Here is a 14,752-nt window from a genome sequence, read left to right as displayed (position 1 = left end):
GTTTTCCTCCCCCAAAACTAGGTGCGTCTTATGGTCTGGAGCATCCTATAGTGCAAAAAACAAAACAAAAAATGGCAAATACCATCAACAAACTCTCCATCAGGTTAGTGTTCTCTAGATTTTTTTTAGCCTCTAACCGTGATGGCGAACCTATGGCACATGTGCCACAGGTGGCATGCAGAGCCCTCTCTGCTGGCACACAAGCCATTGCCCCAGCTCAACTCCACTGCACATGTGCACGTGCCTCCCACCAGCCAGCTGATTTTTAGGTGTCTGTCATGCATGCGTGAGGGGGCCAGGAGGCATGCGGAAGATGCATGCACATGCACGGGGGACATGGGGGTCCTGTGCACAGGGGGGTGCAGCACGGCCTCCCACACTTCCCATTTTGGGCCTAGTAGGCTTCCCTGCGGCCTCCTGAGAGCAAAAATGGGCCACAGGGGGCCGTACCTCCTGTGCCCTGGTTTTACTCCCAGGAGCTATAGGGAGGCCTACTAGGCCCAAAATAGGGGTGTGGGGGGTGCAGTGTGGCCCCAGCTACTTATTTTTGCTCCCAGGAGGCTACAGAGAGGCCTACTAAGCCCAAAATGGAGCACGGGGGCTCTCACACATGTACAGGGGTGGGCGAGTGTGGGAGGGGCATGCACACATGTGCATGAGCAGGGGGTCTGGCAAGCGGGAGGGGGGTACGTGTGCATTGCATTATGCGTGCAGGCACACGTGCATGCAGGCACGTGCATAGGTGCACACTTTCAGCACACGACGACAAAAAGGTTAGCCATCACTGGCCTATAACTTCCCTTATTGGCTATACTGGCTATAAATTGATAGGTTTTAAAAACCAACACTTCTGTTTATAAGCAGGGAGTCTGGCTCTGTACTACATTCTTGTTCAGTTGTTTCAAACTTAAACTATTGAATAGGGTGGCCCACGTCATTCCTCTCTCCAGATAGAGAAAGAGTTGTGAAAGTCCAGAAAAAGATGGTAGCATTATCAATCTCCAACTTAGCCTGAGATAAAATACCCCGTTTTTCCAACAATACGGCCTCCCCCAATAGGAAGTCCCAGCATGTTTTATAGGCATGAAATGAAATTAAGCCCCTCCCCCAAATTAAGGCCTATATTAAAACATGTGAAATGGGGGGGAATGGTGGGGGGGCTTGCCGTTAGGAAGTACTTTTGTTGCACACCCGGATATGGTGCTGCCTGCGTTGACCCCGATACGAAGTGCCCCACCAACGCCGAGGTCAACATCCAAGCTGTCGCCGCCCGCCCAAAGATGCAAGGGGGGGAAATTAAGTCACCCCCGAAAAGACGGCCTAGCCATTTTTTCAGGGCTCAAAAAAAAAAAAAAAAAAAAGACCCAGCCTTATTATATGAGAAACATGGTAATTGGGAATTTCCTGTGGTGCAAAATGGAGCAACTTTGATCCATGGTGATTTTTGAGTATATATGTGTATGTATGCACTACTTTTTTCATTTTTTGGATGTGTATTTTGGATTGAGCTTAGAGGAAACTGTTCTTACAATGACAAACAGTGGTTCACCAGTTAGCTCTTACCATAATTGATAAACAGTAATAGAATGCCTTTTTTCTGAAAACCTACCATAGTTCCTATCTAGGAGGGATTAAGATCATTATTAACAATTTTTAAAAGCCTATGCCTTCAGACGATCTGCTTACTATTATGCATGTGGAAACAAAAATTGTAACAATCTACTTATTTATAGGACAGCTGTTCAAGAGTATTGTTGCTACGGGGCGCAAACAAGGAATTAAAGAATTATAATAATCAGTCACCATTTCAGGTAAGAATAACTAAAGAAAACAATGTTTTTTGGTGTGTATCGCAGCTTAAATGGCAAATGAATATCTTTTATATTTAGTGCATTGTGTAAAAAGCATTAATATGAAATGAAAGTACTGTATAGAGCGGTTTGGTGGCCTGGAAGTAGAGCTCTCACCTCACAATCAGGAGGCTGTGAGTTAGATCCTTGGTAGCTGCAGATAATTCTCTCTCAGGTAAAATGAGTAATCGTCTGCTGCGAACTCCATGTAGGGGTCAGGAAAGGTATCCAACCAATAAATGCTCAGGTCCATTTAGACACCCTGATGCAGGGGATTGTAAGGTTGTTATAATCTACTTTTTGTACATGTCCATATTACTCTTTGTGAAGATCAGGGTTGTTTAGAGGATGTATTTCTGATACTTATAGCAATTTTAAATGGAAGGCTAAAATACACAAAATGTTGGTTTAGTAGAATTTTGATGTGTCCCATTTCCTTAGATTTTGTATATATATGCCTACATAATAAACTGTCTGTGCAACATATGAAGAATTTAATATTTCTACTTGAGGTGCAAAGTTAGAATGTAGAATGAAAAAAATATTTGTTTTTTTTATGTATTCTTTTTGTCATTTTTCTTAAGAAAGTATACTAATATAGAGATCAACTTCTGTTCCAAATTAAGAAAGTGAACAAAGATAATTAGAAATATGGTCACAATTGTTTTTCTCCTTCCTTATTTTTTTCAATTCAACTGGCATAAAAATAGAAGGCAAATTGCATTATGTAGTTAACACAGCCATATAGAAACATATTTAGTTGATTCTTGTTCACTGAATAAGCTTTTATGCATGGTAGACATGTTCCAAAATGTTCACCAATCTGGAATCTGAAGTAGCATCATCTGGAATTCTATCACCTTGACTCACTTATAACTTCACTTAGCATAGTATATAAAATGATTTTGAGACTCTAATGATTTCTCAAGGATACTCAGTAAGCTTCAGATATGAAAAGATTATTTAGATTTGAATCTTCCATATAGAAAATCATACTAGTATCTTTATACTACAGACACTATGCTTTCTATTGTGGAATATTGGTGACAGTATTCCCACCATGCAAGTGATTCTCTAGATTAAAAGTTGCATAAAATAGTGTAGGTATCTTGAGGTAAAATTAGGCTTTAGTTAGGCTTATGGCTCAATATCTTGATATTTACAAGACCATTTTTTCCAAATTTCTGCTCATCCAGAACAGAATGCCTATTGAGAGGTATAGCAAGAAGAGGGCATGAAAAGAGGTATTCTCTGTGAGGTATGCCCTCTTCTGTGCCCCTAGATGGCGAACCTTTTGGGCACTGAGTCCCCAAAGCTCATGCGCACGTGCATGCGCACCCCCATCATGTGTCCCGCCCCTGTGCATGTGGCCACCCCGTGCATGTGCCTCAACCCCATGCATGTGCCCCGCCCCTGTGCATGTGCACGGCAGAGACCCAAAGTCCAGCTGGCCGGCAGGAGTCATGTGAGCATGCGCAGTGGAGCTGAGCTGCAGTGACAGTGCGCATGCCCACAGAGAGGGCTCTGCATGCCACCTGTGGCACACATGTCATAGGTTCACCAACACTGCCTTAGATGAAGGCAAGTTTATTCTCATGGCTTTTGGAAACTTGTTATAATCTAGCTTTCCTGGATGGTTTTTGAAAATTAAATAGTACTGGGGCCATTGGCACCAGACAGGTAAATATAGTATGGATTGTATTTTATTTTAGTGTATGTTATTAACTTATTGCATTATTAAAATTTGTATACTTACAAATGAAATGTTCTCACACTACTCAGTTTACTCTTTCCTAAACTCTTTTTATTTTTCCCTCAAAACATCTTTTTTTGTTGTGCAAGTCTCCAGAGTGTTAACAGGAACCTAACATATTTTTTTTGTCACAGTTCTAATTAAATTGCTAGGTCAGTAGTCTAAAGGCAATAGTCTATCACCTTTTTAAAAGACGGAGACAATGATGATGCTGTACGATTCATCAGGGATAAGTCCAGAATGACTTATATGACTTAAATAATGTTATAATACAGAGGCTCACTAGGTTAGCTTATTCTTCAACACTTCTCCACATAGCGGATCTTTACCTGTTCTTATGGATGTAAATATTTAACAATACTCGTTTTCTGATTCTGTTATCCTTTTGGGTACATTTCTTAGGTCATTGCTATGTTATTGCTTTTTACCTTGTGCTCTTATTTTGTGACAAACAGCCTGCAACCCAGTAAAGAGCAGAGAAAGAATCTTAGAAAGGATCCACCCTATCTTACCAGGTGGTTAAAAAGAGGTGGAGGGAGATTTCTACTTTTAGACTTGCAAGGTTCTATAATGCAATCTTATAATAGAGTAGAATTAGCTTATCTTGCGTTTCTTGTCTGGTCTACTTGGAAGGTTGACAACAGTTGAAAAGAGGTCTTTGAAAATAGCGGGACAAAGAAAACGTCTCAGTGAGTCATCTTTTCTTTTGGAATTACAGAAAGTGAAATACAGAGGAAAACAATACTTTTAAAAATATTTTAAAAGCACAGTGAAGAACTTAATAAAGATTTTGACTAAGAAAGTGAATAAAGGGATAAAGGGCAATCTTATTAATGTTAAAGATAAAGATTTTGGAGAAAGTGCTTTTACTATTTATATGGAAATAGTTAAATAGTTAAATAAAACCAACCAGGCCTTCCTGGAAATATTGATTGCCTGACATCAAAGGGAAAAAGATAACTGGTGGAATTTACAAAACAAGTAGTCAACTGTAAGTGGGGATGGAATGTGTGATAAAAACTATGGAAAGATAGATGGGACTAAAGCCTTAAGGGTGTAAAGGAAGTGAACCAAGAGAGAGAGTGAATGGGAAGTCAAATTTACGCCTCATGCAATTGTTTAACATATGAAGAAAGAACTATTACTCATTTTGATTTGATGGATTATTAATATTTTTAGGCATTGGGCTCTGAATTAACTAAGGGATTAAATATTATCACTATTCCTTGAATACAAAAAATTAAAGATAAAATAAACTAATGACAAGCAGTTTTAGAATTGACAATGAAGGTGTTGAAACTCTGGATAGCTTCTGATTTTTAGGATCAACCATCAATAGTAAAGGAACCAGCAATCAAGTAATACGCCTTAGAGTAACAGACTTGATCAAGTAGCCATGAAGGCCTTGGAAAAGATATTCAAATGCTGCAATGTCCCTATATCACAAAGATCAAAATCACACAAGCTATGGTAATTCCCTCTGATACTCTGTTTAACCAAAAGTTGGACTTTAAAGAAGCAAGATATGAAGTATTGTTGCCTTTGAAATTTGGTGTTGAAGAAGTCTCTTGAGAATATTTTGGACAGATTCAAATTAGCCTCCCCTTTGGACATATTCCAGCTCTCTGGAAAAAGCTCTAATGTGAGCAAAGGTGGAATGAAATTGAAGTAAGGATGGCTGGCAGTGTGACAATCCATTTATGTGGTTGCTAAAAGTCAACAAGGACTTGTATATCATCATCGAAGTACTATATGTGGATCAATCGGGACTGATTGGTGATTGACACGTGCAATGCCATGCAATGTTTGTTTTCTAAGCAAAAGCTATTTCTCAGATAATCATATCATATCAGATCCATTCAGGTTTATAATTGCTTTATCTGATCTATTGCATAAATTAGTCTAATTATTCCTGCAATAAAAAGGAATTTAAAAGAAACTTATTTTTATAAATACAGATATTTTCTTCTGAAATAAAACGAGACAAACAGAATGTTTCATTTTCTGTAGGAGAATGAGAGGCAGAGCCTGGGGGTGGAGTTAAGAGAGGAATAAGCCTAGACTCATTACATGTCCACAAGTAACCCAAGTCCAGCTCTTGAATTCCATTAACTTTTAACGAGTGCCAGTTTAGTGCTGATTAGATTGTTGTGTAAAGGCATGAGCAATAAACCAGTTTAACTTTATGTGTGGTTCTTCATTCTTTGCCCTTGACATTTTCTGCCATAAAATAAATGTTACAAAACAGAAAAAATACATATAAATTAAAAGTATATGATGATAAGAAATGCACTATATCTTTAATTATTACTAGGCAGAATTTCATTCAATTAATACTATTTTAAAAATTATTTCTTCAGTTGTATTATTTAACTCTTCGTTTGAATGTTTTCTCTGAAAAAATAACGTCATTATAAATACTATACATATTGTACACATAACAATAGAAGGAAAGGAAAGAAATCCCTGCGGACTTTATTCTGCTAGTTGTTTTCCAACTGTAAGAGGAGATGCTCATCTCTGTTTCGAGGCCTGGAGCCAGTACTATCTGAAGACATTTCCACGGTCATGTGGCCAGCATGGCATTGCAGGCACATTACAATATTTACTCATTATTTCACATCCTAATCCTTAAACACAAGCCATATATTTTCTGTGATACATAGAGTACTGTGAATGAAAACTACCGTCTTGTGTTATACATTCAAGATTAGGGGGAAGCCAATGCTAATATTATATCATTGATATAATAATTATGCCTATGCTTGTTAGAACAAATTGGCACAATCCCACATAAAGCCTATGGTTGCAAAGTAGTTCTGGGTAGAAATTACAGACCTATTTGAAAATGGCTCCCAGTGTTCATTAAGTAGATTGTGATAGGTATTTTTGGCTAATCTCACAACCTATAATTTAGAATTAATATGGGAGTATGTTACTCACCAAATAAACAAGGTTCACCATATAAGCATGGCTGAAAGCTCTCTATGAGAAGATCATATTATATCTTCTAGCTGCTATGAAACAAAATGATATGGTAGAACAATGCATAAATATTAACTTGTTTTTTTGCTTTTTTCAAGAATTAGTAGGCATTGATGAATTTAAATAATAAAGAAAGAGGTTTTTTATCTGAAAGGTTAAATATTTTTAATAACAGACTGAAGTATATCAGAAATATTTTCTCTGTAGCCCTAGTTATATAATTCAATAAAATGTGAATTCATGAACAGTGTATGTGTTTTTTGCTTACTGTTTAATAGTGGTCATGGAAGGAAAGATGTGACTAAGATTGTATGAATACTAGTTTTGGGAGGGTATTGTGAGGACAATAGGATGAGAGGCAAAGATTTACTTTTATCTTTCATGATCTTCAATCCTGTTCTTATCTTCCATTAACAAGTAGCTGAAAATATGGAATTATGTTTTGTTCATTTGTAATTCTGAAGGTGATTTTGGAGTTATTTTTAGGAAACACATTTACCGATTTGTCTACTGGAGAAACTTTTTTTTTAAAGAAAGACAAGCTGGTCTTTTTTCTCCACATTGTAGCTGAACCTTACTTTGAAAATTCCTTTCCTAAAGCAGCCCAAAATGGTCGTTCTAATAAAAGGTAGGACTCTAGAAAAAGTACAGAGAAGAGCAACCAGGATGATTTGGGGACTGGAGGCTAAAACATACAACGAACGGTTGAAGGAACTGGGCTTGGCTAGTCTAGTAAAGAGAAGGATCAGGGGAGACATGATAGTGGTCTTGCAATATTTGAGGGGCTGCCACAGGGAGGAAGGGGTCAAACTATTTTCTAAAGCTCCTGTAGGCCAGACAAGGAATAATGGATGGAAACTGAACAAGGAGAAATTTAACCTGGAAACAAGGAGAAACTTTCTGACAGTGAAAACAATCAACCAATGGAACAGCTCGCCCTCGGAAGTTGTGGGAGCGCCATCAGTTGAGACTTTCAAGAAGAGATTGGACTGCCATTTGTCAGAAATGGTGTAGGGTCTCCCGCTTGGGTGGAGGGTTGGACTAGATGACCTACAAGGTCCCTTCCAACTCTGATTATCTGTATCTGTATCTGTATCTGTATCTATCTGTATATCTTGGCAATGTATGTTTCTTAAATTTCTCGTTTGACCCTTAAATAAGCTTCATATTTATGAAATTGTACAGTGGAAAGGCATCCCTTTAAAAAAGCAATATTGCAATGTTTTAGCAAATGTAGTCTGATAAATGTTGGATTTTCCCCACGATTTAAATTTGCAAATGCTAAAACTAGTTGTTGAACAAATATATAATAGCTATTCTAAGACTACTGCCTGTCAATATCTAACTACAGATGGTACCATGAATCATAGCTTGAATAAAGAAAATGTTAGGTTCTAAACCAGAGTTGCTAGGAGAATTTTTGTGCAGAAATATCACATGTGATGCTAAATTTTGGGACAGAATCAGTATGTATTAGGGCTAAAAAAAATTCTGTGGTAGGAAGGAAATAGATTAAAAAGACCAACAAAAAGAATCTTGGTATGATCAAGGACACAAGATTTATGTACAGCCAAAATCCACTCTTGAAAGAATCTGAAAGGTAAAGCTCACCAAGAAAATATGGGCACTAGGATTGCATAGTAGAAATGAAAAGTTAAATTGTTGTTGTTGGTGAGTGTGTGTGTGTGTTTGTACAGCATGGGCTATACAATTATGGTTGTGGTTGTGTTAATTACATTTCTATTTTTTTCTCATTTCCCTGGCTGTTTCTATGTGTTTGCATGTCTTACTCCAATCCAGTACTTTATAATTGTATAATTTTAGGAGTGATATAATTTTAATAGCTAAGTATGGATGTAGCAGATTACTTTGGAATGTATGGATATAGTTTAGCAAAGTTTAATAATGTGAAAGTGAAATATTCTGGGATATTTATATAAAACTCACAATTGCATTATATTTTCAATATCTGTATTAAAATAAATACTAAGACATCTAGTTGTTTTGAAATCTGCAGGACAGCTTTGAACATACTTTGTAGTATAAAGTATTTAAGAAAAATATTGAGTGTCAGCTGTCAAATGGTTTTCAGATATTCTTTGTATGTCTCGGGATATTTCATTGGAATGCAGATGATTTACAGCAGTTAATGGCATAGCTCAAAATAACCATAAGCATCGTCATATAAGTAATTTGTTTAATATTTTATAAGTGCTAGCTTTTTACTTTTAAGAATAATGGGTAAAACTGTGCTTTTAAAGTATAAGTGTAATGAGTATTTATGACCAAAAAAATTCATAGGCTGGAAAGGAGATCATTTACTGTGTTGAACAAATTTTAGTGTTTTGTTATAACAACTTCAAAAAATTCTAGATGCTTATTTTGAGTAAGGGAGGTCTTTCGTACTCTCTGATCTTGGTCATTTTCTTGCAGACACTTCATTACTCAAACTAGGTAACATCATCAGTGCTAGTAATGAAAAGTCCGCAAGAAAACTACCAAGATCAGACAACATCAAGGACTTTTCATTCAACCTTAAGCCACAGATATTCTCCTTCACTATTATTTTGAGAACACTTATTTAAAGCTTGTGTACATTAAAACATACAGATAAGTGATGAATTAAAAGATTAAGATTTATCTTTATATTTTTAGAAATTATTATTTGTATTTATAATCTTGTTTATTCCTATATAACAATAGCTCTCTTTGGCTCTTCCAGTCCTAATCTATTTAAAAAAGGGTTGTCTACAATATGCTAATGTCTGTTCCATTCATCTGAATCTATAGAACTGATATAGAGATTTTTTTTTGCACTAGGAATTGCTGCAATTTCACTATTTATGCACTATGAAATAAATGAAATGAAATGAAGACCTGTAGCTTATTGTCAACCTTTTGGACCTCAGGGACCACCAAACTCATAATTTTAAACCCCGCAAACCACTAATATGAATTTTGACTGACAGATACAGATAATCAGAGTTGGAAGGGACCTTGTAGGTCATCTAGTCCAACCCTCCACCCAAGCGGGAGACCCTACACCATTTCTGACAAATGGCAGTCCAATCTCTTCTTGAAAGTCTCAACTGATGGCGCTCCCACAACTTCCGAGGGCGAGCTGTTCCATTGGTTGATTGTTTTCACTGTCAGAAAGTTTCTCCTTGTTTCCAGGTTAAATCTCTCCTTGTTCAGTTTCCATCCATTATTCCTTGTCTGACCTACAGGAGCTTTAGAAAATAGTTTGACCCCTTCCTCCCTGTGGCAGCCCCTCAAATATTGGAAGACCGCTATCATGTCTCCCCGGTCCTTCTCTTTACTAGACTAGCCAAGCCCAGTTCCTTCAACTGTTCGTTGTATGTTTTAGCCTCCAGTCCCCTAATCATCCTGGTTGCTCTTCTCTGTACTTTTTCTAGAGTCTCAATGTCTTTTTTATAATGTGGTGAACAAAACTGGATGCAGTATTCTAGGTGTGGTCTTACTAAGGCTTTATAGAGTGGTATTAGTACTTCCCTTGATCTTGACTGTATCCCTCTGTTAATACAACTTAGGATTGCATTAGCTTTTTTGGCTGCTGCTACACACTGCTGGCTCATATTTAGCTGGTTGTCTACTAAGACTCCAAGATCCCTCTCACAGTTACTGCTATTGAGCCTGGTTTCACCCAGTCTATATGTGTACTTTTGGTTTTTCTTGCCTAAGTGTAGGACTTTACTTTTCTCTATATTTAATTTCATTTTGTTAGATACGTCCCAGTGTTCTAGTCTGTCAAGATCCATCTGGATCTTGAGCCTGTCTTCTTGGGTGTTAGCTATTCCTGCCAGCTTAGTATCATCTGCAAATTTGGTAAGTTCCCCTTCTATTCCCTCATCTAAGTCATTTATGAAGATATTGAAGAGTACTGGGCCTAAGACGGAAGCTTGTGGCACCCCACTGCTTACTTCCCTCCATGTAGACTTAGACCCATTAAGGACTACTTGTTGAGTACGGTTTGCCAGCCAGTTGCGAATCCATCTAGTGGTGGTGCTATCTATTCCACTTTTTTCTAGCTTACTAAGAAGTAGGTTGTGGTCTACTTTATCTAATGTCTTGCTGAAACATAAATATATTATGTCCACAGTATTTTGCTGGTCTACTAATTTAGTCACTGTGTTGAAGAATGAAATAAGATTGGTTTGGCATGATCTGTTTTTAACAAGCCCGTGCTGACTGCTAGTTATTACTTTACTTGTTTCTAGATGTTGGCAGATCTGTTTTATTATCTTTTCCAGTATCTTCCCGGGTATTGATGTTAGGCTGATTGGTCTATAGTTTCCTGGGTCTGTTATTTTTCCTTTTTTGAAGATGGGAACCACATCAGCTCTTTTCCAGTCCTCTGGTAGTTTCCCGGTGCTCCAAGATTTTTGAAAGATATGGTGCAGTGGTTCTGAGATGACCTCTGTCAGCTCCTTTAAAACTCTGGGATGTAATCCATCAGGCCCCGGGGATTTGTTTTCATCAAGATCAGACAGGTGTTCTCTTACTATTTTTTTTTTTGCTTATTTTAACTTTTATTTCTGCTCTGTCTTTTACAGTTTTGTTTTTGGTGGGTTGAGCTATAGTTTCTTTTTGCGTGAAGATGGATGCAAAGAATGAGTTAAGCAGTTCTGCTTTCTCTCTGTTTCCTGTTACTTCCTTGGCATCTTCTCTCTTTAGTGGACCGACTGTTTCCTTGACAGTGGCTTGCTGACATTGGTGAGAAAGCCGGTCCCATATTCCAGAGCTGCAGTCATCATAGGACTGGCCCTTTGGTCATCCTGGAGCAGCTGCTTCTCCACCCGGGTGCACCAGCCTGCCATGGACTGGAGGAGCTGCTCTGGGATGACCAAAGGGCCAGTCCTGTGACTACTACAGCTCTGGAATATGGGACCGACTTTCCCACCAATGTTAGCAAGCCACCCTGGGGCGGATTCCCCTCCCCCACCATTGGTCTTCCAGTTCCAGCTTCCGTGGCTCTACTCAAGATAAGTTTTGCAGTCGGCTGAAGGGTGGGGGCCAGTGGGTGGGCAGGCCATGTGGGCTGTACAGCCTTGTGTTCCCATGCAGCCTGGATTAATTGCTTTGGGGGGACATTTCTCTGTGGACCACCAAAATTTTCTCGTGGACCACCAGTGGTCCCCAGAACACCAGTTGGTGACCACTAATCTATAATATGAACTTTTCTGAAATTAGCAGTGCAAAATGAGCAGAAGTTGCTACGTGACTCCCAGCTAAACATGATAAAGCCCTTTTAAATAATCCCACTTTAATATTTACTCATAAATGCTTTCTTGGATGATTCTTCAGTTACCAGCAACTGCTTTTCTATGTCTGTGATAATTTCCCACCAGAATTTTTTAATCAAAAAAGAAGCAGATACTGCCAAAGATAAAGAAAGAGCACATCATGAAGGAAAACAGAAGCCAGGATAAAATCAGGTTCATAAATAGAAGTTAGGCACAGAGATTTCAAAGTAATAGGAAAATCAGGAACAAAAAGAAATGATTATTGACACTCCAGTGTTTGAGACATTTTTGTATATAGTTGGCTATACTTTTGTTTTCACTTCATACAAATTCAAGTAATTTCCAGAAGTCTAATTTTTCCTTTTCTCCAGCCTCCACGTAGCTTTTAGACTCTAGTGTCTACCTCTTTCAATTGTCAGCATTCCAGTCAAACTCTCCATCCCAAAATCAGCACTCAGAGACAAAGTCCATCCAAGTAAGAATTTATTAGAGAAGTCATACTGGAACATCTGAGAAAACCCAAATCTGAATTCCCCTGTTTTCCCCTGTTATACTAAAACTGACATCCAGCCTCCTTACTGATGACCCTCAAGTCACACTCTCCAATCCACCTCCATTCTGAACTCCCACCAAGTCCAGTCACTCCTCTCCAAAATCCAGTGACTCGAACTTGAGTGCAGGCAAAAGAATGTTGTTGTGGCTATCCTCCCTTCTCTCTCATTCCCACAGTTACCCATCCTCCCGGATCCATCTTGATTCAGATTTGGGCTGCCATCAATATGTACAAAAGTTATTATCATGAAAGCCACTTTATTGTGAGATCAAATGGAACACACCAGTAATTGTGAAAATCTAGACAGGTCTAAGTGACAGAAAGTATTAAGACAATCTTATGTTGGTGATTTTTAAAGAAGTTATATCCAATAGAATTATAATGATATTCCTGCTATTCCAGTCATTGATAAGGATGACTAAGACAGTTTATAATAAAAATCTGACCAGAAACCAGTTTGAAATATATTCAGTTTTTTTGCGAAAAACTTTAAAGTTTTCATCTAATTGATTGTTCTAGTCTCCCATCATCGGTTAAGTAATCTAAACCTCCTCCACAAATTCTGGATTTCAAAGGAAAGCAGATGGAGATTGCTACCTTATTACAAGGCTTAATGGACAATGATTTTCTTCTCTGAATAAATTAATGTTGGACAGTGGTGTTACTGTTTAATACAGTACTTCATGTTGGAAGTGAGATATTTCTTTGAAATGATTTCATCAGACATCATTTTGATATCGTAGCCTTTTCAAATGTTATTTTCTAACATTTATATTACACTCCCCATGTTATATGTCTTGATTTTAAATAGGTTTACTTAATCACAAGTTCAGGACTAAAAGCCAAATCATTTTAGTCTGTACAGAAGATATTGTTACTATAATTATAATTTGATGGAGTGCCCAAACTAATGTTGAATAATTTCTTGAAAATTTTGGCCATGATACAAACTATACAATATTTTAAAATCAGTGTTGTGACCAGCAGAAAACATATTTGACAGTTTTTAAAGTACCTACACATAATCCAAAATACTAATCAGTCTACTATAAAAAGATGGCCATTCTGCCTTTTAGTAAGCTTCTTGTCAACATTTTATGTTTTATTTTGATTTTTAAAGATGGTGTTGGCATAAACTAATCTTCATTTCTGGTCTGTTTCACAACTGGTCTCTAAACTCTTTTCATCATGTCTCTCAGGATTGAGTCGATATCCTAATGCGAAGGGCAGGGTGCAAAAATGGAGGGAGGGAAGGAGGAAGAAAAGAAAAAGAAAAAAGATATTTCCGGCAATGCATTGATACCTGGTGATCACAGCTCAGCTGAAACACATAATACATATTGATTCTGTGGTCATGCCAACACCATTTGGAGGTTGAACGTAAATTGCTTCAGTTTTGAGACTTCAGGTTTGAAAATTTTGATTGAACATGGAAAACAGTTTTTGTTTTTAAATCTATTTATTTACTCTGTATAAATCAAACAAGCACTGTTCTTTTGATTATGTTGTTTTAATCCTCAGAAATTCAAAGGATAGCAGATAAAAGTTCAGCAGGAACACATCTTCTGGTGGAAACGTGGAAATACTGTACTCTAATATAAGACATTGAATCTCTCCAATTAAAAGTGAAAAAGGAATTGTATTGTATATGTTAAGGTACCCAGAGGCAATCATTGAAACACATACACTGACAAGTTATTAGATGTACTCATTAAGTGTATTCAATTATAGCAAATGCCACATTTGCTAACATTCATCTACACTATGAATAAACTTTTCCAGGGTTTTAATTGTCAGGTATCAGAAAGTTTCATCATATCTAAAGGCCCTGAAAAAATTGTTTGATATTTTTAATGTCAATTGTTTTTAAAAAATATATTGTTACTAAAAATATTGAAATAGATTGTTTGCCTTAGATCAGTGATGGCTAACCTATGACACGCGTGTCACTCATGACACGCCGAGGCACTTTGACTGACACGCCTGTTGGTGTGGGGAAAACCTGCACATTTAGAGGCTGCCTGTGCTCTGCTCCAATCCCTGCTCCCTGCTTGTTGCGTGGAGGCGTGGTGTCACCGCTGCCGCAAGATCTTTGCAGCAGAGAACCAGTTTTAACCGCCATAAAATGAGGTTTGTCAGTTTCATTACCTCAGGAACGCTACAGGAGGAAAGGAGATCCATGAGGTTCACAGCCCTGTAAGATGGCCTTCTGATCCCCACATCCTGCACCTGCAGCCCTGTGTGATCACCCCAGCCCATTCCGTCATAAACCAAATTATTTTTTGAAGAAAAAGTTTTATTGATTTTAACAACAAACAAAAGCACATAAAACATAAAACATAAAAGC

At 37.7% G+C, this 14,752-nt stretch overlaps 1 protein-coding gene across 9 annotated transcripts in view; it reads left to right on the top strand.

Moving 5' to 3' along the window:
* SHANK2 (SH3 and multiple ankyrin repeat domains 2) overlaps positions 1-14,752 on the top strand; it is a 381,276-nt gene that overhangs the window by 57,544 nt on the left and 308,980 nt on the right. For all 9 annotated transcript variants that reach the window (XM_087951165.1, XM_026664726.2, XM_087951160.1 and 6 more), the window contains exon 9: positions 1,734-1,811. In XM_087951165.1, the coding sequence (XP_087807291.1) occupies positions 1,734-1,811 (78 nt within the window). The remainder of the gene's footprint in view (positions 1-1,733; positions 1,812-14,752) is intronic.

The sequence above is a fragment of the Notechis scutatus genome, chromosome 1 (genome assembly GCF_049901735.1).
Source record: "Notechis scutatus isolate UNSWTSFEM ecotype Mainland chromosome 1, rNotScu1.2, whole genome shotgun sequence".
Lineage (NCBI taxonomy): Eukaryota > Metazoa > Chordata > Lepidosauria > Squamata > Elapidae > Notechis > Notechis scutatus.
This window is presented reverse-complemented; position numbering and strand designations above follow the sequence as displayed.